A 24,487-nucleotide genomic window follows, 5' to 3' on the forward strand; every position below is an offset into this window, starting at 1 on the left:
ATAAGCCGCGCAGCCGAAACTATTCAAAGACACAAGTTTACCAGGGTGTTTGAAACTCTAGATGAAAAAATAGAAAAAGACTTGGAAAAGAGATCAGAAAATGAAAACAGCGAGGACGAGGGAAAGGATGAAAAGTAGTTGAAAAACAAACATATTTTATCAAAACTTAGTGGTAAATTTAGCAATTATTTAAATGAGTTACCTGTTTTAGGGTTTAATAGTGGACACTATGACTTGAATGCCATAAAGACGTTGTTTTTCCCGCTTTTGTTAAATTCGGAAAAAATACGCTTTGTTGTAAAGCGGAACAATAACTTCATGGTGCTCAAGTCGGATAGGTTGAAAATCTTAGATATTAGAAATTTCTTAGCTCCAGGGTTTAGTTATAGTCAATTTTTAAAGGCATTCGAGTGCCAAGAATCCAAGGGGTTCTTTCCTTATGAATAGATGGACTCCCTAGACAAACTTGAGTGTGCAAGTCTCCCTCCACGCGAAGCGTTTTTCTCACAGTTGAAACAAAATGACATAAGTGAGGAGGATTATGCATTGTGTCAACGCGTTTGGCATGAAAACCACATGCAAACAATGCGCGACTTTCTCACCTGGTATAACAACAAAGACGTTGAGCCGATGTTGGAAGCAGTGGCTAAAATGTTCGCCTTCTACCTTGAGAGGGGTATAGATATGTTTAAAGATGGTATTAGGTTACCAGGTTTGACATTGAAGTACCTGTTTCAAAACGTAGGAGACGCTTATTTCACTCTTTGTGATGACAAAAACAGCGATCTCCACTAATTCCTGAAAAAATGCCATGGTGGGCGGTCCCAGTATTTTATTCCATCGTCACCACGAGAAGGATAAAACCTTCATCAGAAAAGCCACTCTAGATGCACCAAAGCTCTGCAAGAAAATCATTGGCTACGATGCTAATGCTCTTTACTTGTGGTGCTTGATGCAGCCTATGCCCACGGGGACGTTTGTTAAGCCTCTCTTCTGGTCCTCAAATCAAGTTCGGTCCCTTGGTTCTAAACTGTTTACCAGAAGCTCTGAACTGGTCCTACACCTGTAAATGTCCATTATGACGAGTTCAAACGTGTTCCCCAAACGTGTCCTTGGCTGACTCTATTATGGTCTCCAATATTTGAGGTTTAAAACTTTGAGAGGCTATCAAAAAACGTACGTAAACTGAATGTTAGAAAGAAATGCATTTCAATTATTTAAAATTGTATTATATTTGCTACAATATATTCTCATATTTTTAAAGAACACAAAAGTTTTGCTGCGTGACTACCTTTAGGATGCTTACACTACTACAATATTTATGGCGTTCTCTGCTTCTTGTTTTCAAGACAGTTACATTCGTGGGTGATTGTGTGCATGTTGGGGGGGGGGGGGTACTCACTCACTGTCATGATCGTGCGTTCTTTATTCCGTTTCAAGTTTCAAAATTTTCTTTCATGCCCGAAATCTGTGAATTTAAATACTCGATCCCCACCATTAATAGTGCCACCGACTCTCACATTGACTGCCTCTCTTGTTATAGAGCACAATTCAAAGTAATTTAAAAGAGACAAACCTAGCTGTTATTACAGAAACGGGATTCTTTAACATAGATTTTGTCTCGACTCCAAGGACGTCTACTTCATAGGATAAGTGCCCTGATTTTATCGACAAATCGACTTCATAGGATAAAATGCGACTTCATCTCCAATAAGATATTGCCTGCGACTTCATGGGATAATGGTGAAAAACAGTGGAGGATTTAGAGGGGGGGGGGGGGGGGGGGGAGGTCGCATCCGCGTACCCCCCCCTTCAAATAATCCTGGATCCGCTCCTGGTAAAAAAGGGGCCTACTGTTGGTCCTGAGTTTTGGAAGATAATGTTTTTAGAAAGGCATGTTTTTGTACTGTAAATACTATTCAACAAAGGTAAACTGTACGGATGAATTATATTAACAAATATGTAGGCCTATGACTGCACAGGATATCTGTAGAAAGATTAGTAATACTGGGTGAATGTCTTAAGCAATTTAAGATACTCAGGCAGCACAGGCGCGGAGCCAGGATTTCTGAAAAGGGGGGGGGGGGGGGTCCAGAGGCGTCGACATTTGGCAGGGGGGGCATACGCGCAGAGTATCGGTAGCCTATTGGATTATAAGATGAATAGATAATGTTTATTAGATAAATATTTAAAAAACATTAAGGTCATTAGAAGCATTGAATGTATATATCTGTATATTCCAATCATCTTGATCAATTCGATCGCTCTCTGAAAAGACATAATTTCCATGAGGCAAGACTTGCGCAAGTATAATGCCTATGTCGCGTCACTCTCAACATTTTAGTACAGAATGAAACATTATATCCAGTGCCGGATATATGGGGGGGGGGGGGTCCTGACCCCCCCTTTTAGTCTCTAAAAAGATCAGACTCATTTCCCCCTCTTGGAATAAGAATTTTGACTGGCTGATTTACAGTTTTAAACATTACCAAATGGCTTCAGTGGGCCCCGAACCCCACGCCAACGGATGGAGGGGGACGGTTCGGCTTCGCGTCTGCGGACCCCCCTTCACATATTCCTGGATTCGCCCCTGATGTTGACCTTTTCGCCTAATTTCCTCACCAAACCAGACCTGAAACGCGGTCAGTACTTGCACAAGCGCGAACAAGTGGTACCAAGATGGACTTCTTTATTCTGCTGGCTATGATGCTCTTATTTGGAATGAAGGTAAGAAACATTTTTCACATTTTTAATATAAATATTGTTTAAAATATTACGATGTGAAGGGTCACAATTTTTTTTTTTTAATATCCAGATGCAAATTTTTAAAAGAGTTGGGATTTGCCTCTGTGAACCAAACAAGTATCTTATTGAAATTTGGTTATGTATTCAATGAACACATGAAAAATGTTTCAAGCCTAGGTCACATTTACACGGGAGCCGTGCCATCAATTGTCCGTACGATTTTTTAAAAAATATCGTAGGGGGCTACAGGCTACGCCGATTATGTCTACTTTACATGGCCTTAAATCAGTACGATCCCGTGCGATTTCGCACGGCTAACGTCTGCGACTTACGGAAAGGGTATTACGGCCCGTATACGTGCACCGTACGACTATATTAATTAAAAAACGCGAGAAAAACCCTTCATGTTCCTAGAATTGCAAAGAAGAATTGTCATTTTCCCCCGGGTTCCCCTCAACTGAAATCAAAGGATCAATAAAAACACAATGTTCTCTTAATTTGATTTTTTTTATTTTGGATTTTTGGTAAGCTTTTGTTACCCTTTACTTATTCTTTTGGTATATTCTAAGTGGCGGTCCAAGGAACTTTGGCGGGCGGGCGGGGGGGGGGGGGGGGGTGTGTGGCATGGTCAGACCTATTACTGGAGGGATCCAAGTAACGGTTTAAGTCATTCCCATTTCATAGGCTCTATCGGTTTTAGCTTACTACATTTTTCTTATTTTGTCTCCTATACTCGCATCAGATATACTGCTCAAGTAAGGACATATTAAACATAAACTCAAATAAAAACAGAATCATAAATTATTTCATGTTAAAGTCACTTTCGGGTCACCCCCAGGGGATGGGTTAATTTGAAATGGGGAGTAACTTGAAATCGGCGGGGTATGCGTGCGTGATAGAGAACAGGGAGGGGCTAAAACTTCTCAACTTCCTTTATTTCACTATCCGTTTGTTAAGATCTTAACGTAAACTTCCACCTATTATCACCTCATTTGTCTTCATCTTGTCCTTGCCGCTGTCATAGGCCAGCCTTATCTATTTCTGACCTCTGCACAGCATTGACCAAGACCAAGACACGGAAAAATCAAGTACTGGATCAAAAGGGAGTTACGCGACAATGTGCAGTGTATAAAATCTAGTCTAAGATCATTCACAGTAAAAACATTGTAAAGTAATGAATAATAATAATAATAATAATAATAATAATAATAATAATAATAATACATCTAAAGTACTAAGTGTTCGGTCTATGCGTTTGTTCAATAATAAAAGTTAAACAACATTTTTTCTTAAAATCTATCAATCACACATGTAGATAATTGCACTCATTTGTATAGATATTAAACGATATATATAATATATATTTCAATGAAAGCTTGTAGTGACAGCTTATTTCTTATATATTGATTCTCGATCGCAGCTCTTCACAACTATTTAATTTAAGTAAATTTATGACGTTTTTGTTTAACAGGACCAAATATCAAAGCAAACTGACAACAATGAGAATGCGGAGGAGGAGGGACTCCAAGAATACGACAGCCAGATGTCGGATTCATTGATATGTTTTAATGGGTTTTCCTTCCTTCGTTTTCCTTTAGCCCTATGTAGAGCCGCATTTTGCAACCGACCGCATTTTGCAACCGGTTGCAAAATACGTTCAGTTGCAAAATGCGGTCCTACTAAGTAGAGCCGCATTTTGCAACTGAACGCATTTTGCAACTGCAACGCATTTTGTAACCTAAGAAAATCGTGAAAACGCATTTTGCAACTGCAACGCATTTTGCAACCAGGATTTTTTTCTAAGTCCTTGAAACAGCTTGAAGTACGAGACAGGTAGAATTGGAGTGGGGACGGGTTTGCTTCGACTATGTATGCAGAAACTGGCCAGGCTGCCCCTGGGGTGGACGAAAATATAAAACTTATTGCACATTGTAATTTCCTAAACCATTAGAGTTAGGAACTCTAAACGTTAATAAACATTTTGTTAGGCATGTGCATGGGATTTCGGATTTTTTGTTTTTGTTTTTTTTTTAATTGGGGGTGTGGCCGTCCCTAGGGGTGGTTGATTGTACTTTTACTTCGTATTTTTCTCCTATCTACCCTTATATCTTCAGAATTAGGAAATAAAAACGTTGGGGATTAATACACTATCGTAAGAAATGTGCATGGGCACTTCGGAAATTTATTGTGACATGGGTGTGGTTGTCCCTAGGGGTGGTTGAGTCTAATTTTACAACGTATTTTTTGCTATCTGCCTATTGTATCGGCCATTTGAGTTAAAGCATGAAATTTAGCTACAGTATAATTTGGGATGTTGAATGGCATTTAATTTTTTTGACTTAGGGTGTGGTCCTGGGGGTGGTTGAATATAATTAGACGTTGTAATTTCTGCTATCTACCTTTAGACCATATAAGTTAGGAACGGAAGGCTATGGGAATTGAAAACATGCCTTTAGAGATATGGATCCTTCTGGGGTATTGATGGGTGTGGCCGTCCCTGGGGGTGGTTGATTCTATTTTTTGCACCGTTACTTCTACCCTTAGAGTTAGGAACATGAAATGTTGGGGATTGATAATGAATGTACATGGGTCTTAGAGGAATGTAGAGTACAGCAGCGGCGCACATAGCACTAAACGGACTTACAGTCGTAGGCATGAATATAGGTCAAGGAATCCAGTTAAAGCTGTTCTTTTGACCCATGCCAACCATAAGGCCCTACACACTCAGGAATCCTGGCGTTCAACTAGCCGTTGTGTCTTAATACAAAACAAATATGTTAATTAATCATAAATAGTAATTAGCATGTGTGTTGCTCTACAGAGGCTATGCCTGAAAGTATGGGGTCTTGCATGGGTTTTTAATTAACTTGACCTATATTCAAGCATACCGCTGAAGGTCTGTTATTAAGTGCCGTCTGCTGTGTTCTTTGCATTCCCCTTCCTTCTTAACTCGAAGACAGCTTTCATATTCACACATCCTACTATCTGGGTCGGTCCAACTCTGCAGGGGATCTCACTTAAGTGCAATCAGTGGAATCAGCTTAATTGTCTGACATACCACCAATCACCCCATCCATTGAAGAACCGTCACATCCAAAGTCACACTAAAATTCCCCTGTACCCATGCACCAAAGACTCGTGCTCCTAACTCGAATGGTCGAGAAGGAGATGAAAGAAATTACGGTGAAAATATTACAGTCAAGTAACTATCCCCAGGGACGGCCATTCCCCAAGTGACCAAAAATTCCTATGTGCCCAAGCACATCTCTAACGATCTCAACCACCCCCAGGGACAACTACACCCCAAGTCACAAAAATCTGGAGTGCCTACGCACATTTCTTACGATGGTATTAATCCCCAACGCTTTTATTTCCTAATTCTACAGATATAAGGGTAGATAACAGAAAATACAATGTAAAATTACAATCAGCCACCCCTAGGGACGGCCACACCCCTATGTGCATGCCTAACAATATCTTTTTTACTCCCTGGCGTTTCAACCTCCTAACTCTAATGGTTTAGGAAATTACAATGTGAAATAAGTTTTATATTATCGTCCACCCCAGGGGCAGCCTGGCCAGTTTCAGCATACATAGTCGAAGCAAACCCGTCCCCACTGCAATTCTACCCGTAGCCTACCTGTCTCGTACTTCAAGCTGTTTCAGGGACTTAGAAAAAAATCCTGGTTGCAAAATGCGTTGCGGTTGCAAAATGCGTTTTCACGATTTTCTTTGGTTGCAAAATGCGTTGCAGTTGCAAAATGCGTTCAGTTGCAAAATGCGGCTCTACTTAGTAGGACCGCATTTTGCTACTGAACGCATTTTGCAACCGGTTGCAAAATGCGGTCGGTTGCAAAATGCGGCTCTACACCTATCTGCAAGCCTTTATCACAGATTGAAACATATCTTTCCCAATGTGATAATTTTTATTGATCTCATCTGTGAAACTTTTTTCCAGTTTCCTAACTTCACAACTTGTACGGAGTTATCGGTATATGTTATATATTTTCTTTCTTTAAATAACTTTTTTTCTCTTTCTACTTGATTTCCCACTGTAGAATTTCAGCCACTTTTTAAAATATTTTTTTCCGAAATACGACCGTTAATATTTAATATTATCACAACTAAAAAAAACGAACTTACAAATACAGTAACATGCAAATTTACAATGCTGCCCCCTTACGTAACATTTTTTGTTTCGGGACATACATGTACTTTTGGTGAAGCTTTGCTGCCTTGTTAAACAGACCTTGATTGTATCTCATCAGAGATAACGAGCCATGTGTTTACAAAAATGGGAACATCTTTTTTTTTTTAACTTGGATGACTTTCAATTATTCTTCATTGTAATAATGGTTTTTTGGTTCATTTCAGGGTAACAACGCACAGGGGAATATGCAGTTGTCGAGAAAGACCCGAGTTGGTGTTAGCCATGAACGGATGCCGAGACTGACCGATGAAGAATACACAGCAATACAGCTGTTGCTTAACAGTAATGTCCCTGTCCGAAATAGGACTGCCGCACAGCGTAATATGTACAAAAAGATTTACCTTCTGCAACTGGCAGAACATTCCGTATATGATCCATATTGTGAACAGACTCTCTCACGGATCTTGATAGACGGCAGGATTTTGCTTCCTCTTTCAGAGGTTAATGAATGTATTAAATATTTTTATGATAAAAGTAAAGGTGATGGCGCAAGAAATTGAGGTATCGACTGAGATCTGTTTACTATGGAATCGGCGAGAAAACAATTCAGAAATGCATAAATTCGATCCCTCTTCAACAGAGAAGAAGGCCTAAATTTCAAAATAAACCTGCCCTGAAACCAATTACTGAAAATACAATTCAACAACGAATACAAATAGACATAATAGACATGTCATCTGTGGCAGTAAAGCATAAGGGTATAAAGTACAAGTACATTTTGTCTATTATTGATGTTTTAGTCGGTATTTGTGGCTGAGGCCTCTCAAGACCAAAGAAGCACAAGAGGTGGCCGCCAGCGCCGAGAACATTTTTCAGGAATGGGGAACGCCAACCAGAGTGCAAACAGACCAGGGAAATGAATTTAAAGGACAGTTCAAAGAATTATGCGACAAATTAAGAATCAAAATGATTAAGAGTAGCCCTCACCACCCGCAAAGTCAAGGCAAGGACGAACGATCCCACCAAACTATAAAAGCAAAAATAAAATATGACCTTATAAACGGAAAGAATGACTGGGTAGAGAATCTAATGAACTACCAAATGGCATATAATAACGGCTTTCATTCTGCTTTAGGCATGACGCCACATGAATGCCATTTTGGACTGAAAAAGAATACCCTAGATGGAAATGGCAGTGACGATATTAGACAGAAAGCAGTTAATATTTCAGAGGCTGCATCAAAGAAAATGATACAAAGATCATTAACAAAATATCCCCCGTCTGTATACAATATAGGTGATCATCTCCTTCTCAAAACCTTGACAAAAGACCGCAGAGTAAGCCGAGGGGGCAAGTCAATCAATAAGATTCAAGCCCAGAATTGCACTGTAGTTGAGCGAGATCTCATCACAGACAGATATAAGGTACAGACCCAGTGTCCTGATACTGGTGACACTCAACAATATTGGGTTTCTGTGGCCGACTTAACGTCAAAGATACACAGCCACGAACAACTACGACAAAGAAAAGTTGTCACGAAGTCTATGTTGGAGAGGGCATTGGAAGTGTTAAAGCATCGTTCAACTAAAAGGAACATTGGGACTTATTTTGGCCTTTCACAGATAGCATCTCTTTACAGCCTACAAATTGAACAAGATAACCCTGGTGAAGGGAACTGTATGTTCCATGCCATATCCCAACAACTCTCCAGATATGGCATAATTATAAGCCATCGAGAAGTTAGGAGAAGGGTCGTACACTTTATGCTAAACAACAGAAATATCTATAACGACGGGGGGTTCATTCACCTTGAAGACTTTATAGATGAAGAGTCATGGGAGGGATACGTCGAACGAATGTCTAGGGATGGCGAGTGGGGTGACCACATTACTTTGATTGTTGCTTCGTCTGTGTTCCGTGTTAGCATTACGATCATATCCACGGTGTCAGATCAACCAGTTATTATTACCCCTAGTGAGACACCGATAGGCAGCATCTTTCTTGGGCATATATCTGAAATGCACTATGTCGGTTTATGCCAAGAAGAAAACAACTTAGAGGAGACCATAATTTTATGTGAGCGGTGTGGTGAATCTGAAGCACCAGCATATCACTTCTGCCAGTTTGATGACTCCGGTATCATTTCCTTTGGAAAAATAATTGATCTTCAAGCAACCAATCTCAATGACACAATACCGTTTGCTCCCTCACCGGCAGCCAGGAGGAATTCATCGCAAGTGGATGGCATGGCCCAAGGCTTATATGGTCCGGTCAAGAACTATATACCAGACCAGTACCATAAGTTTATACCAGACGACATACTAGATGCCTGCCTGGTCGACAACATCGAGGACATGGATTTTATCCTAAGATCGAAAGAACTGAATTACACGACAGTTATTGTACAGAGATTCAGAAACGAAGCATACGATATTGAAATGAACGATGAGGGACAGGCAGCTCGTTTCACAATAGATCCCAACATTTTTAATATGCTAGTAGATCAATGCTCTTTTGAAGACAATTTTCCGCCTTCAAAATACTCTGTAAAGAAAGACGGTCAAACATATAATGAAAGAAGTAAAAAAGAATGACTTTTATTATTATAGTGTATGATAAGATTTATTGGTATTGTTTGTTTCATTTCACAAATTTGATATTTTGTATTAATGTATTTTTTCTGTAGGAAACTGTTTGCTAAGATAAAAGAAGAACTTGCGCACAAGATCATACCGATATAATTGTAGTACTATTACCACCATTTTTTGTTACGTTGTTCCCGGTGGTAATATATTGATTGATCAACACAAGTCCAGAGTCCGGTTAAATATGGTGCTTTATTATTTCCTGTAAAATGATTTCTTTACACATGTATTCTGGAGGGATCTAGAACACGCTGATAAAGTAAAACTGTGTTTTCTCAGATTTAGCCTTTCTTCTATGCTTCTTCTTGAATAGCTGTGAGAAATATCATGTATCTCTCTTGATGTTATTGCTATTACTTTTTTTCTGTGCTTCTTGAATAGCTGAGAGAAATAGGATGTATCTCTACTGATGTTACTGCTTTTACTTTTTATTGGCGGGTTTGGACTTTATATACCCACATATTACATGTACGTGTTGTTAAGATGGATTTCCTTAAAAGTCACTTACAAGAAACTTACACTAATATTTACTTATAGATTCAGCTTTCATATAACATATACAGAATATATAGTTTAATACTTGATACGGGCGTGTATCATGTGAGAGTGAAGGTTTACTTCATATTTACTTTATTATATAACGCTAATCTACAAAAAGAAAGACTGACCGAGAAAACGATGTCATACAACAATCAAAAAAATTAAGAACCAAAACAGAACTTCACTACAGTTTGAACAGGGTATTATATCGTTATACACAGCATAGTATAGTATAGTATAGTATAGTATAGTATAGTATAGTATAGTATAGTATAGTATAGTATAGTATAGTAGGCCCTATAGGGCAAAATTTTTGATCTAATAGATGCTTTTCATATTTAATATTGCATGTAATCATTCAGATAAAATTCTGTAACACTGTATTTTAATGCTGCACTGTCAAACATGTATAGATGGATGCGTTGAGCTCACCAATATGTATATTATAGACTCCCCAGTTGGAAAATCTTTTTCATGGACTTACCTTTTTAGTCATAGAAGGGAAGAATTTAGTGGATTGCTTTTCATTTTCACCGGTTTTAATGGCCAAAATAATGCCTTTATTAAAAATACTAAGTGTATTGGTCAAGTACACACTAGTTAATTGATCTATGTAATAAGTGGGGCTTTGCATATTTAATAAAAAAATCTATGTCTTAGATATTTATTATTTTGGTACATAGATTAAGTAAAATTTCAGTATTTAATTCCTTTTATTACTAAAATTTCCACTATAAAGATATTATCTTCCAAGAATCACTCAACATCATTTGAGCTGTCCGTGTACTTGTGTTTTCCATTAAGTATAATGCTAATTATAGAAAGTAGTTCTTTTAAGAAATACTTCTGAAAAAGGCAGACTCCTTACATGTAAACCTGCGTGTTGTTAAACGAACCACAGCGATCATTAAGTGAATATCGCTCTATATCTTGTATTTCTTTGACCATACATTTAATTGGAAAATTACCCCTATGCTCTTAAACAGTTCAGTAAGCGTTTATCATAACATATATGGTTACTGCATTTTTTAATCTGAAAAATATAGAAAAGAAGTCACATAGACAGACAGAGCTTAATTTTGCTAAATTGAAAAGAACGACTTTAAAGTATGTATGTTTGAAACAGAATAAACAGTTGTGTATCAATAAATACACTCTGCTTTTGGTGCAGTGGACGGGCGTTCGCATTGATATTAAAATATCATCAGACAAAAAATTCCTCGTATTCACTAATCAGCAAATGTTATATTAGGCTGTCCAAACCATTACGTTTGGTGTGTTGGAATGCTTCCCGGTTATATATTTCATAAAAGTAAAATGAACTACAGCATCCTATTCCATAACCACCTTTAGCAAGAGACTTGAAATAGTATTTTAAAATAGAAATAATAGAATGGAGAGATGGAACGTTTTGATACTAAAAAATTTCAAGAAGATAGTTAAAGATTTCTCAAAGCTTTACAGAGAAGACACTATTCAGATTATCTAAGATCTTGAACATCTAAAGTCTTGATTTATTTCAGGTCTTAGATCTTTACATTCGCATAAATGACTACTATGACCGAAGATAAAAAAGAACCCAAGTGGAATAGTATATGTAAGGATTGTAAATAATTGTTATTTATATCTAAAATGCAAGAAAAGATTATATTTATTACTATTATATGTTTGGATACAAATGTCCTATGAAGTGGTAAATATCGCGAAGTCGCCTGAGGGTCCTGACTTTTTAACCAATGAAGTCGCCTTCTATCATGAAGTAGTAATACTTATCCCACGAAGTGGTAATATACTATGAAGTCTCCTAAGGGTCCTTATTTTTTAACCAATGAAGTCGCCTTCTATCATGAAGTAGTAATGCTTATCCCACGAAGTGGTAATATACCATGAAGTATGACGTCTCAATTTCTTTTTCGCCCTATACACATGTATATATCTTATTCAGTTGAATGGTCTTTATCGCAGCATCTTTATTTAAGTTCATTAAAAACCACAAATCAAACGAATTGTGTGTACGCGCCGTAATGTACATGATCTTTGGATGGTTATTTTAAGTAATCCGATGTTGATAATTTCGAATCCCATACATTATAGTAGATGTGCGTACATGGAAAGCATCAAAACAGACTAAAGGCATTTTCGCGTCGATCATTATACCGTTTTATTTGCATCTCATCTGTAGCGACATTTGTTGCCAGATTAACGAAGCACCGCGCAATTATGTAAGAGAACCACGAAAACAGAGCACCCGCACCAGACACGGGCATTTACTTTTGGTTGGTCCTTACGGGCTTGCACTCGACCGGAGGCAGAGTTGTGAATCAATCTACAGTATATTATTTTCCGTTTATATAAATGTTACCCTAGTCCCGCATAACGCAAAAATTGGTCACTTTATGACCCTTTAAAACACCGCTACAGATGTAGACACTCCAACCCAATTAAATAAGTTTGATGTGAGAAAACTGTCAACAAAAAGTGAAAATGTGAGCCACATATATTTAGATTAATATCGGAATAAATATATGACACGTTCCATTACTTTCACTGGTTTATGTCATTGTACCCTCTAACAGGGAAAGCTGTCAGCAGTTATTAAAAGTAATATGAAACATTAATAAAAACGTTATGCAAAACGTGAGCGGTTGGGATAAGTTAATTTACGCTCTCATCTTTCATATGAAAAAAAATTAATATTTATTACAAGAGTTCAGGGTGGGAGGGGGAGCATAAGGGCATAGCAACTATTATGTTATGAAATTAACGATTTGAAATAAAAAAGTCAAGTTGAGCCTCTCTACTGATATATACTTTATCGTGTTTCGTGACTATCTAGCTTGGTCGGTTAAGAAGATATATACCCCCCCCCCCCCTGCCCACACTTATTTCAACCTGTAAGATTGGAAAGTCTGGCTCGGGCAATAAAATCTCACTATCTCCACATCTGGTTTCTATCAAGCGCGTTCAGAGCTTCAGAGCTTAGGACAAACATATTGCTCTTCGGGACAGGAAATCTGGAGAGGGGGAGTAGAGGAACATGCCTTCTCAATATGGAAAGCTATATATTTTTGGTAATTCCCTTTGTAACATTCACAAACACTATAAAATACCCTTTCTCGAATTAATATCCTGTTCACACATTTCTGTAAATATCCTGAATTTAAATACTAATGTTAAATGTCAGAGACTTTAATTTATGACGAGAGAGAGAGAGAGGTTAAGACATTCTGTAAATGTCCAGAACTAGAGGAGAGTGTTTTAAACTAAACACATCTTGGCAATAACCCGTAGACAGTTAGCCTGCAGAGTGGTTTAGTTATTATGATCAACATAATTGTTTATATTTTTATTAATACCAAACAATTTTACTGTTTGCAGCTATACCTGTTTGGAACCTGTACTCTGCGCCATATAATAGCAATGGTGCAAAGTTTTGATATTGTAAAATCCTGCAATAAAATTTTCTTCAAATATCAAATTTTATATTATATGGTTGAATACAACATCAGTAATAGAACAGTAATAGAATTCAGTATAATGATACTGAATTGTTGTAAAGACATGTAGGAAGCAGGGTGACCATATATGCTCCGAATTTTGTCGGAGAGGGAAATTTCTCGAGTTTGTTCACTGCCCTGTGAAGCCATATTTTGTGGCCTGAGATGCCGTATCCGTTACTTGACCTGACCTGTCAAAAGCACGTCTGGGCGCTCTTTTCATCTTTCGATTCTTCCACATTAATCAAGATACGGAGTATAGATTGCAAGTGCCCGGGGGGGGGGGGGGGGGAGCATGAAGGGAATAAATAATTATAAGTAGTATCCTTGCGACACAAGGGAACTCTGCAATTTATATCTTTCAATTAATGCTGTGAAATAATAGCCAGCTAGTCCGTTGATCTCGCGAATCAACCAAATGCCCGTTAGTTGAGTTGCTTAACTGCAAGTAATTAATCCCCTCCCCTCCCCCGAACGTCATACTGGCAGGTTTCCAAATAAAGACTATACCGCAGAAAAAGTCTGGGGCCCAAAAGAGAGTCAGCCAAGGACACGTTTTGGGAACACGCTTGAACACGTCATGATGGACATTTACAGGTGTAGGACTAGAACAGAGCCTCTGGTAAACAGTTTAGAACCAAGGGACCGAACTTGATTTGAGGACCAGAAGACAGGCTTAACACACGTAGACATACAGTGACAACACCATAATGCAGAGTAATAGCATGATTACAAACAAACAGATTGACAAAACTGACGTACGCAGTGCTCACTATAAATACAAACAAGAAGAGTGACGACACCAACAAACACAGTAAACAAAATAAATTTATGTAGCCAAATGTTCACAAGCACAACGAAGCTCTGTTTTTGCTCCAAATTAAGTAAGATAAGTCCATATGACTGAAAATTGTCATTTATTAATGACGAAAACTAATAAGATACAAAGTTACAAAACTGGGGAGATAATCAAACACCCCCCCAAACTATGTAAGTGCCATAATGTAAAAATAATAAAGTATGTTAATGAGTGTAACCAGGATTAATCAAGAAAAATATGAGAAATCACAACAGCTATAGGAGCAAAAAGTTAGCGCAAATGAAAATAAAAGGCTTAAATGACAAAAACTAGTAAGATACAAAGTTACAAAACTGGGGAGATAATGAAACATCCACCAAAGCCGGCCTAGGCTGAGAGCGAGCTACGCAACCCCTACCTTTTTAGGACGGGGACGTAGGTTTCCTCATTGCTCTGACAGCCCAAACATAGAGTTGTCTCTCTTGGCCTTAGTACTACCATATTTGCCCTGCATAGTACATTTACCTAACTATAGTTTTAAAATAATATATCTCACATGTATGATATATACCAATAAACAAATGATAACCATTTAATCTTAAATGACTAATAAATGTACCAAACGAGTTATAGCTAACTATGATAAATACAACCATGTTACATTTAGCCAATGCTCAAATCTGCTTCATTAGTCATGAAAAGAGAAGAAAAAATTATTAGGGGGGACAGGGTTGGGTTTAAATAATTTTACCAAAATTCACCTTAAAATTTTCATTCCTGAATAATGCACTACTTAATGTGGTTTTTGCTCCAAATTAAGTAAATTAAGTAAGATAAGTCCATATGACTGAAAATTGTCATTTATTAATGACGAAAACTAGTAAGATACAAAGTTACAAGACTGTGGAGAAAATCAAACATCCTCCAAACTATATAAGTGCCATAATATAAAAATAATAAAGTATGTTAATGAGTGTAACCAGAATTAATCAAGAAAAATATGAGAAATCACAACAGCTATAGGAGCAAAAAGTTAGCGCAAATGAAAATAAAAGGCCATATGATGTGTCATTTTGTTAATTGTGATGCAATAATAAATAATGCTTATAATAGCACAGTCAGTCAACACTAAATTTTAATCATGCACAACAGGTAACATGGTTAATAACAGGAGTGGATCTAGAGATATTTTCTGACAGTATTCCAAAGTATCTTTTTTATCCAATCTCCATTTTTGATGGTCTTCCAACAGAAAAATTAGATTCCCGTTAATTAATGTAAACCCAAAAGATGGTCTCCATATACCCCTTCAATAAGATTACAGTTTCAGGACCATGAGAGTTCAAATTCACATAATGAAAGTCCCAATATTTGAAAAATGATGACAATGCATAACATAATATTACATAATGTTTAAAGACATAAATACCAATACAACTGCATATATGGAAATACAGAAAATGTGCAGAGACTCAGGTGGATGGGAGTTAAAAGTCACATCTTAAAAATGCCAGTGTTTGAAAAAAAAAATTAAAGTCATAATAACTCTTCGTTTTGGCCAAAAATACGATTTTCCTGGAAAAAACGGCAATTTTCCCGTACTTACCAATGGTCAACGACCCCATTCCTGCATTCAAAGTTAATCCAGGGTTTTTTTCCTAAACGTACAAATTTTTGTTAAAATCTCTTAAGAGATTTTAACTGACGGAGCCCTCTCTCTGACATGGCAGTCATGCGATATCGAGCGATTGTTTCTGGTGACCTACTTAAAACCGCGGGAAAAGCAGACAACAACAACACTATATAACAATATAATAAGATTCATAAGATATATTCATCTCATTGCTCAAAATGCATTTATATCTACAATGTGTGCAATTCTGGGCTTTTCGTTATCTGACGCACTGTACAAAAACTCGCAACTTACGTCTGAGGGTTTCCCGCCAATGTTATTTTGGTCTCAAATGAACGCGAGAATCCGCGTGACACCTAAACGTCATTGGCAACGGATGCACTTGTCGACCGTGAACAAAGGCATTGAAAGCCCAAGTGACAAGCACAGATTTTAGTTTTACTACAATAACAGTCGTTTTAGTGGGAAAATGCAATAGAATATATTTCCAGGCGTTGTTTACAATGTATTTCTTGTTATTATTGCTTTAACATAAGAAAACTAGAAAAGCACTCAGAGAGCGCACACCTCCGCCAAGGCAGCAAAGTTTCCATCCAATGTGTGAGAAGAGTAAGTGACATGGTTTTCTTTTCGAGGTCACTATAGAGGCAGTGCCTAAAATAGGGTTTTGTTCAATTTTGATGCAATATTACACAAGTATCATGGATATTCAGAAAATGTGACTAGCCCATACAGTTCAGAGTCATACCTTGAAAATCCAAAAATGTAAACAAGAGATAACCCCAGCAGGCAAAGTTGCGTTGGATCAACGTTGAAAACAGGTTGATACATTGAATTGCCATTGAACTACCTAAATTCAACGTAAAATCAACGTTGATCCAGCCACGTCGAAACACCGTCATAATGTGACGTTGACTCAACGTTGTATTTTGGTCATTGACACAACCTTGCAGACATGGATTATATTTTTAAATATTAATAATTGAAAACGTGATACTTTGTTTATCAATACTGTAACTAAATTTATCAAAATAATAACAAAATGGTTTTAAAGTAAAAGTGACAGTTGTTTTGTGTCTTAGTGAACTAGTGAATTTTCTTCACTTGTTATTCAGAAATACATTCCAATAAACTGAATTCCTTGCAAGGTCAGCTAACACTAGGATGAATAAGTTGCTGTAAATGTGATGGAGTGAATTAATAAAGTTAACAGTTCTTGGTAACCTGTTATACATAGACAGGTTGAGGTGACTGCCCAGCAGGCATAGTTGCGTTGGATCAACGTTGAAAACAGGTTGATACATTGAATTGCCATTGAACTACCTAAATTCAACGTAAAATCAACGTTGTTCCAGCCACGTCGAAACACCGTCATAATGTGACGTTGACTCAACGTTGTATTTTGGTCATTGACACAACCTTGCAGACATGGATTATATTTTTAAAATATTAATAATTGAAAACGTGATACTTTGTTTATCAATACTGTAACTAAATTTATCAAAATAATAACAAAATGGTTTTAAAGTAAAAGTGACAGTTGTTTTGTGTCATTAGTTAAATAGTGAATTTTCTTCACTTGTTATTCAGAAATACATTCCAATAAACTGAATTCCTTGCAAGGTCAGCTAACACTAGGATGAATAAGTTGCTGTAAATGTGATGGATTTAACAGTTCTTGGTAACTTGTTATAGATAGACAGGTTGAGGTGACTGTGACTTTGTTATATATATATATATATATATATATATATATATATATATATATATATATATATATATATATATATATATATATATATATACCGGGTATATAAGAACTATATATATATATTAATCTAAACCTTGGAAATTTTAACTTAAAGCCATACATTTATACCCTACATATATTCAGCCATCAAACATGTCCTACTGCTAAACACATCCAGGCTAATTTCCCGCTGGGTGGGGTTGATAAAACATTGTTTTCTGACGTTGATACAACGTTGTTATCTGAGGTTGACACAACTTTCAAATCCAACGTTTATTCAATGTCTTATCAACGTTATGGTTCAACGTTGTTTCAATGTTAAAACAACATAATTTGCCCGCTAGGTGTGACTTTGTTATGTGTTGAAACCAATTATTATTGTTATTATTATTATTTACTATTGTTTAATAGCAACAGGATTATTCCTAGGAGAATGTTAAGTACTCTATGTATAGATTTGGAGACCCCTCTCTGTGAATTTGTAGCCCTCTCACTTCGCTAGCCTCCTAGCGCTGTCTCTGTATTGGGGTTAGATTATTGTATAACGGGTAGTGGCGCGTTCAATCTGGTGAGGGGTGTCGGCCAGACCCCATTGGTCAGTAACCCCCATGTTACGGGGATAAGTGGCGTGATCGATCTGGTGAGGGGTGTTGGCTGGATGTTATTGGCCAGAAACTCTGATATTAGTTAGTTACTCTTAGAACGATCTTCATTCACTCACACGATACTCAGAAGATACACGCCGTTCTAGTTCTTCAGTAGGAAGACGCAACTCCGTCAACCGTAGGAGTTAAAGTAAGCGCTTTTATTTTATTAATATGTTAGTGAGATTATAGTGAGTTTTAAGGTTGTTTTAATGCTAAGTTATATGATTTAGTTCGTAAACATACCTTAAATTGCTGCCGCGACGATCTTTGATAGCGTTCAGTGTCATTTAATGATACAGGTTTACTTAGGGTGATTTCGTGTTTGTTTTCGTTTGCGCAATGTGTCACTACAATTTATCTGGCGTATTTCACTGTATAAACCCTCTGTAAAAGCTATATTCGATCGTAGAACGGCTATTTAGCTTAGTGCAAACTTACTGTATCAGCGTTGCTATTCAAGTGATATCGTGTAGAGTTTAGCGTGTCAGCGAATTTATTGTTGGTTCCCGTTTTCAGGTCATTGCGAATCTGTAGCACGTTCTCAGTACTGCTTCGCACGTTTTAGCCGGTGACACCACTTCTTGTAAGAATTTATCTTTGTTTATCTAGTACGGTAAATGTTGTTGAATTTAGTACAGATACATGTACGTTGTATTGTGCATTGGTATTGAAATTAGGCTCTAGTACGAAAAACGATCTTTAAAATTGCTCACTTTTATTACCGTACCTACCGTTAAGTTTTGTAGAGCCTTCTTACTATCGTCACAACTGTGTTACCGTAATTGCCCTTTAATTTTTAGACGAAATAGTTTTGTAAAGTTTACTTTGTTATTGTCTTTGTACTTATATTTTGTTTATTTTTTCTTATTAAAGTTTACCGCTATTACATCTCAACAAGACGTGTTGTGTTGTATGGCAGGCTGTCTGATGACGATAGTCAACGGTCAGAACAGTAAAAAGAAGTGAACCACTGCCCCAGACGTGAGCAAGATTTCTACAGACCCAGCAAACGTGGCCCTTCCCCCCAGCAACCCCTCAGATAACGATGTGTCTGACGACGAATCGCAGCCCATGGGAGATGTTTCAGCGCCAGCCAGTGAACCCACACAGACTGCAGAACAGACCGACATGAGCAGAGAAAAGAGACATTCAAAATTAACTGAAAAAGCTGAAGCTGCATATATGGACTCGAAACAGCAATTAGAAAGTAAATTGGATAAGGTTTGGCAGTTAGTTAGAGATCAGATAGTTAGTTTGCCAGAATGCGATAATGAAGTAGTAGTTATTCAAAATAGTATGTCTCTCTTAAGAGCTCAGTTTGCTAAATATTGTATAGTACAAGAAGAAATTAGTTCTCTGCACATTAGAGCCAATACGGCTATTAGTTTACGGGAACAAGGGAAGTTGATGAACATTGGTCAGCACCGTGAGGAATTTGTCCAAATGACCTTGAGTGAAGCAAGAACTAGGTGCCAAGAGTTGACAGAGACCTCTTCCATTACATCCTCAAGGAAATCGGGGTCATCACTAACCATCTCCTCCGTCAGCAGCGCAAGGAGAGCCCGACTAGAAAAGGAAGCTACAAAGCTGGAGGAGGAAAGAAGAAAAATTGAGGCCACAGCAAGAAGACAGCTAGAAGAGGTGGAAATTGAAGCAAAACGTCAGAAAGAGAAGGCTCGAGTCCTAGAGAGGAAGGCAGCGGAAGAGGCAGAAAACTCCCGCAAGTGCGCCGACCTGAGGATAGACCTTGACACGCTGGCTGAACCCTGTAATGACGCTGATAGTCAGTCAGTACTATCAGCTCTTCCACAGACCTCTAAAGCTGACATGGTGAGGGAATTCGTCCGTTACCAAGATGAAGAGAAGTTGGAAAAGTCTGAAGACACCCAGGACTCATCACCGGCAGGCAATCACGCCATTCAAGGTTGGGTCTAGCACTTCTTGAAAAGGGACTTGGTGTCCAACGGCCTCGAGAAATTTGATGATACTCCAGAGAATTTTCTCTCTTGGCGGCTGTCATTTAAAAACGTAGTGAATGGAGCGCAACTTTCCCCGAGAGAAGAGCTTGATCTCCTGGTGAAGTGGAGTGGAACACAATCTGCAGAACTGGTCAAGAAAATACGGGCAGTACACGTCAACCGCCCAAGTGTTGGACTCAAAACGGTGTGGGAGCGATTAGAAGAAAACTTTGGCAAGCCAGAAGTCATCTCCATCTCCCTGATATCAAAGGTGCGCGACACCAGAAAAATGGGCAAGACTGATCACCGTGCCCTTAGAGATTTCGGGGATGCCCTAGCCATGCTAGAGTACGCCAAAGAAGACAGCAGCCTCCCAGGGTTAGAGTATTTAGATACGTTCATGGGCATCAATCCGCTTGTGGACAAGCTTCCAGACGATCTGCAGGACAAATGGAGATCCAGAGCCCACCGTTATAAGCAAACTAACGGGAAGTTTCCACCTTTCATGGTCTTTTCTGAATTTGTTAGAAAGCATGCCTTAGAAAGATGCGATCGTAGTTTTTCAGTGAGGCTTACAGAGCAGCCTGAGACTAAGTTTCCTTCCAGGATGCAAAGAATGCACAGTAAACAAAACGTTAATGTTCACAAAACAGATGTGACAAAAACCGTTCGATGTCCAGTCCACAAACAGGGGAACCATTCTGCGGACAAGTGCCGAGTGCTGTTATCCAAACTGCCCAACGAAAGAAGGGAAATGGTGAAGAAGTCAGGTTTTTGCTTACGTTGTATCGCCACAACGTCCCACAGGGCCAGAGATTGCAGGGTTGAAGTGAAATGTGGCAAGTGCGGCAGTGAACGGCACCCAGAGATTCTTCACATCGAGATGAAGAAGACCACAACACCTGAAGTACGAGCCCATGGCGGGGAGAATGTAGAAGAAGTGCGTACTTCGTGCACAGAAGTATGTGGCTCTAGTGTGGAGTCAAAATCATGTGCCAAGATCTGCTTGGTCAACATTTATCACAAAGACAGACCCTCAACAGTAGTACGGGCGTATGTAGTAATGGACGACCAGAGTAATCGGTCTCTGTCCAAGTCGGAGTTATTTCAACAGTTGGGCGTCGACACAGAACTAGTCCCCTTCTCCTTGTCTACGTGTTCCGGTAAGTCTCAGATTGTAGGCAGGCGAGCAGAACACCTTGTGGTGGAAGCGATCAACAGGTCGACAAAGCTATGTTTACTGACTGTTTTGGAGTGCAATGACATACCTGACAATAGGAATGAAATACCAGTTCCAGGGGTAGCAGCACACCATGCCCATCTGCGACATCTAAAAGCTCAGATTCCAGAGATAGATCCACAGGCCGATATTTTACTATTAATTGGGCGAGATGTGCCACAGGCCCACAAGGTAAGGGAGTCAAGGAACTGGCTTAATGACGCACCATGGGCTCAGCGCCTGGATCTGGGATGGGTCATCCTTGGAGAAGCATGTACAGGGAACGTCCATCGCACTCCCCAGGTCAGCACTTTTAGAACCAATATTATGGAAAACGGCAGACCAACTCTATTTGAGCCGTGCACGCGACGGATGACCATTACAGAGAGATATGAAGGCCGTTTCAGGGACAATATTGGGAAAGGAATTTACGTTCGCACTGATGATGACAATATGAAGGGGCCCAGCATTGAAGACAGGGAATTTATGGAGTTGATGAAAACAGAAATGCAGCGAGAGGAGTCAGGCCATTTGATCGCCCCTTTGCCATTCAAACATGACAGGAAGATCCTACCGAATAACAAGGAGAGGGTATACCAAAGGCTAAGGTCACTCTCCAAGAGCCTTAGGAAAAATCAGGAGTTAAAAGATCATTACGTCACATTTATGAGCACAATGTTAGAGAAAGGCCACGCAGAACCAGCGCCCCCTCTGAGACCTGGCCAAGAAGCGTGGTACCTGCCGCATTTTGGGGTTTACCACGCAAAGAAACCCGGAAAGATAAGAGTCGTTTTTGATTCCAGTGACACGTTCAATGGAACCTCCCTCAATGATGTTCTCCTTACGGGGCCTGACCTTCTAAACAACCTATTAGGAGTGCTTCTCAGATTCAGGTCGGATTTGGTTGCATGTATGGCAGACATAGAACAGATGTTTTATTCATTTCATGTTAAAGAAGAACACAGAGACTTCTTGCGGTTCCTTTGGTTTGAGAACAATGATCCAGAGGGAAAGGTTGAGGAGTATAGAATGAAAGTGCATATCTTCGGGAACAGTCCCTCACCTGCTGTGGCGACATTCGGCCTTAGGAAGACTGCCCAAGAAGGACAACAGAAATACGGAAAGGATGCAAGACAGTTCGTAGAGAATGACTTTTACTGTGATGACGGTCTGCTAGCTGTGCCAACTGTAGAGAAAGCAATTGACATCCTTAAGCAGACGAAGGACATGCTAGCAGTTTCTAATCTACGATTGCACAAAATTGCTTCCAATTTCAGGGAAGTTGTGGAAGCATTTCCCGCATCTGAACGGGCAACTGAAATATGTGATCTCAACCTAGATTTGGATGAAGCTCCACTCCAGAGGTCCCTTGGTATCCTTTGGAATTTACAGAGAGATACGTTTACTTTTCAGGTTACCTTGGACGAAAAACCTTTCACTAAAAGAGGTGTTTTGTCGGCCATTAATAGCATTTATGATCCTTTAGGCTTTGTACAACCGGTAGTGATAGGAGGAAAAGTTCTTCTCAGGCAAATGACACAAAACCAGGAGATTGGTTGGGACGACCGACTGCCGGATCACCTAGCCCCAGCATGGCACTTGTGGCGTCAATCCCTTCTTGCACTCGCTGAAATAGAAGTTCCACGTGCATATACTCCAATCCCGTCAACAGAAGCTTCCAGAAGAGAACTACATGTATTCTCAGATGCCTCTCAACAAGCTATTGCAGCCGTAGCATATCTGAAGGTGATCGACAACCAAGGCAACATTCATGTGAGCTTCCTCATGGGCAAAGCCAAGCTTGCTCCAAAGCATGCCACAAGCATTCCCCGCTTAGAACTGAACTCTGCTGTGATCGCCGTTGAATTGAGAGATGTTATTACAAGTGAAATCCAGCTAGAAATCCATGAACAAAGGTTTTACTCAGACAGTCGAGTGGTTTTAGGATATCTAACCAATCGAACCAAACGGTTTTACGTGTATGTGGCTAACAGAGTAGAGAGCATCTTAAGATCCACGTCTTCAGAACAGTGGACTTATGTGCCGACCAACGTTAATCCTGCAGACCATGCCACAAGACCTGTGACAGCAGAAGGCTTACCTGCAACATCATGGTTGCAAGGCCCAGGTTTTCTCAAGTCTACGCCAGAGCTTGACCTGACAGTGAACTCGGACAAAATGTTTCTTGTCTCTGATGATGATGTGGAGGTGAGACCAGACACGAAAGTATATGTTACTTCGGTACTCTCTGGCAGGTTACCTATGCATCTGCACTTTACCCGTTTCTCCAGTTGGAACACCCTTGTAAGGTCTATTGCACGCTTGATCCGCGTAGTCAGATGTTTGAAGGCTACAAGATGCCGAACTCGAGGCGTTTGGCATGTCTGTCCCATAGAAGTACAAGATGTGAAAGCAGCGGAGAAGATGATACTACATAACGCTCAGAAAGAGTCATATTCCAAAGAAATGTGTCCTAAAGCAAGGTCATACCCTGCCCAGCGCCAGCTCCATTGCGTCACTAAACCCTTTCCTGGATGATGATCAACTCTTAAGAGTTGGGGGACGTCTAAAGCATGCTGATGTATCTGACAAGGAGAAGAACCCTTTTGTAGTCCCTGGGGATTCACACGTTTCTACTCTTCTCATTCGGCACCACCATGAAAGAGTTCAGCATCAAGGCAGGCATTTCACAGAAGGAGCTGTGAGAAACGCTGGTCTTTGAATAATTGGTGCTAAAAGAAAAATCGGCAGCCTCATCCATAAGTGTGTAACATGCAGGAAGCTGCGAGGAAAATTTGAACAGCAACAAATGGCCGACTTGCCGTCGGAAAGGCTTGAGCAGCAGCCCCCTTTCACAAATGTAGGCGTCGATGTATTTGGTCCATGGGAAGTTGTAACCAGAC

The 24,487-nt window shown here is 39.2% G+C and overlaps 1 protein-coding gene across 1 annotated transcript; it reads left to right on the forward strand.

Moving 5' to 3' along the window:
- Positions 1-18,097: 18,097 nt before the first annotated feature.
- Positions 18,098-24,306, forward strand: LOC147763566 (uncharacterized). Its single transcript, XM_087003370.1, has 5 exons — positions 18,098-18,555; positions 18,924-18,990; positions 19,281-20,309; positions 20,343-23,792; positions 24,064-24,306. The coding sequence occupies exons 3-5, from the start codon at positions 19,479-19,481 to the stop codon at positions 24,304-24,306; spliced, it is 4,524 nt and encodes a 1,507-aa protein (XP_086859496.1). The 5' UTR covers positions 18,098-18,555; positions 18,924-18,990; positions 19,281-19,478.
- The last annotated feature ends 181 nt before the right edge of the window (positions 24,307-24,487 follow it).

This window comes from Lingula anatina, chromosome 2 (genome assembly GCF_051362555.1).
Source record: "Lingula anatina isolate TDL-2025a chromosome 2, LinAna3.0, whole genome shotgun sequence".
In the NCBI taxonomy this organism is placed as follows: Eukaryota; Metazoa; Brachiopoda; class Lingulata; order Lingulida; family Lingulidae; genus Lingula; species Lingula anatina.

Excerpts from the sequence above, each read along its gene's own strand:
- LOC147763566 (XM_087003370.1), top strand. The coding sequence starts at position 19,479 with ATGGGAGATGTTTCAGCGCCAGCCAGTGAACCCACACAGACTGCAGAA. Across the intron at positions 20,310-20,342 it reads ACACCCAGGACTCATCACCG|CACTTCTTGAAAAGGGACTT; the intron begins GCAGGCAATCAC and ends GGTTGGGTCTAG. Across the intron at positions 23,793-24,063 it reads TCTCTGATGATGATGTGGAG|CAAGGTCATACCCTGCCCAG; the intron begins GTGAGACCAGAC and ends TGTGTCCTAAAG.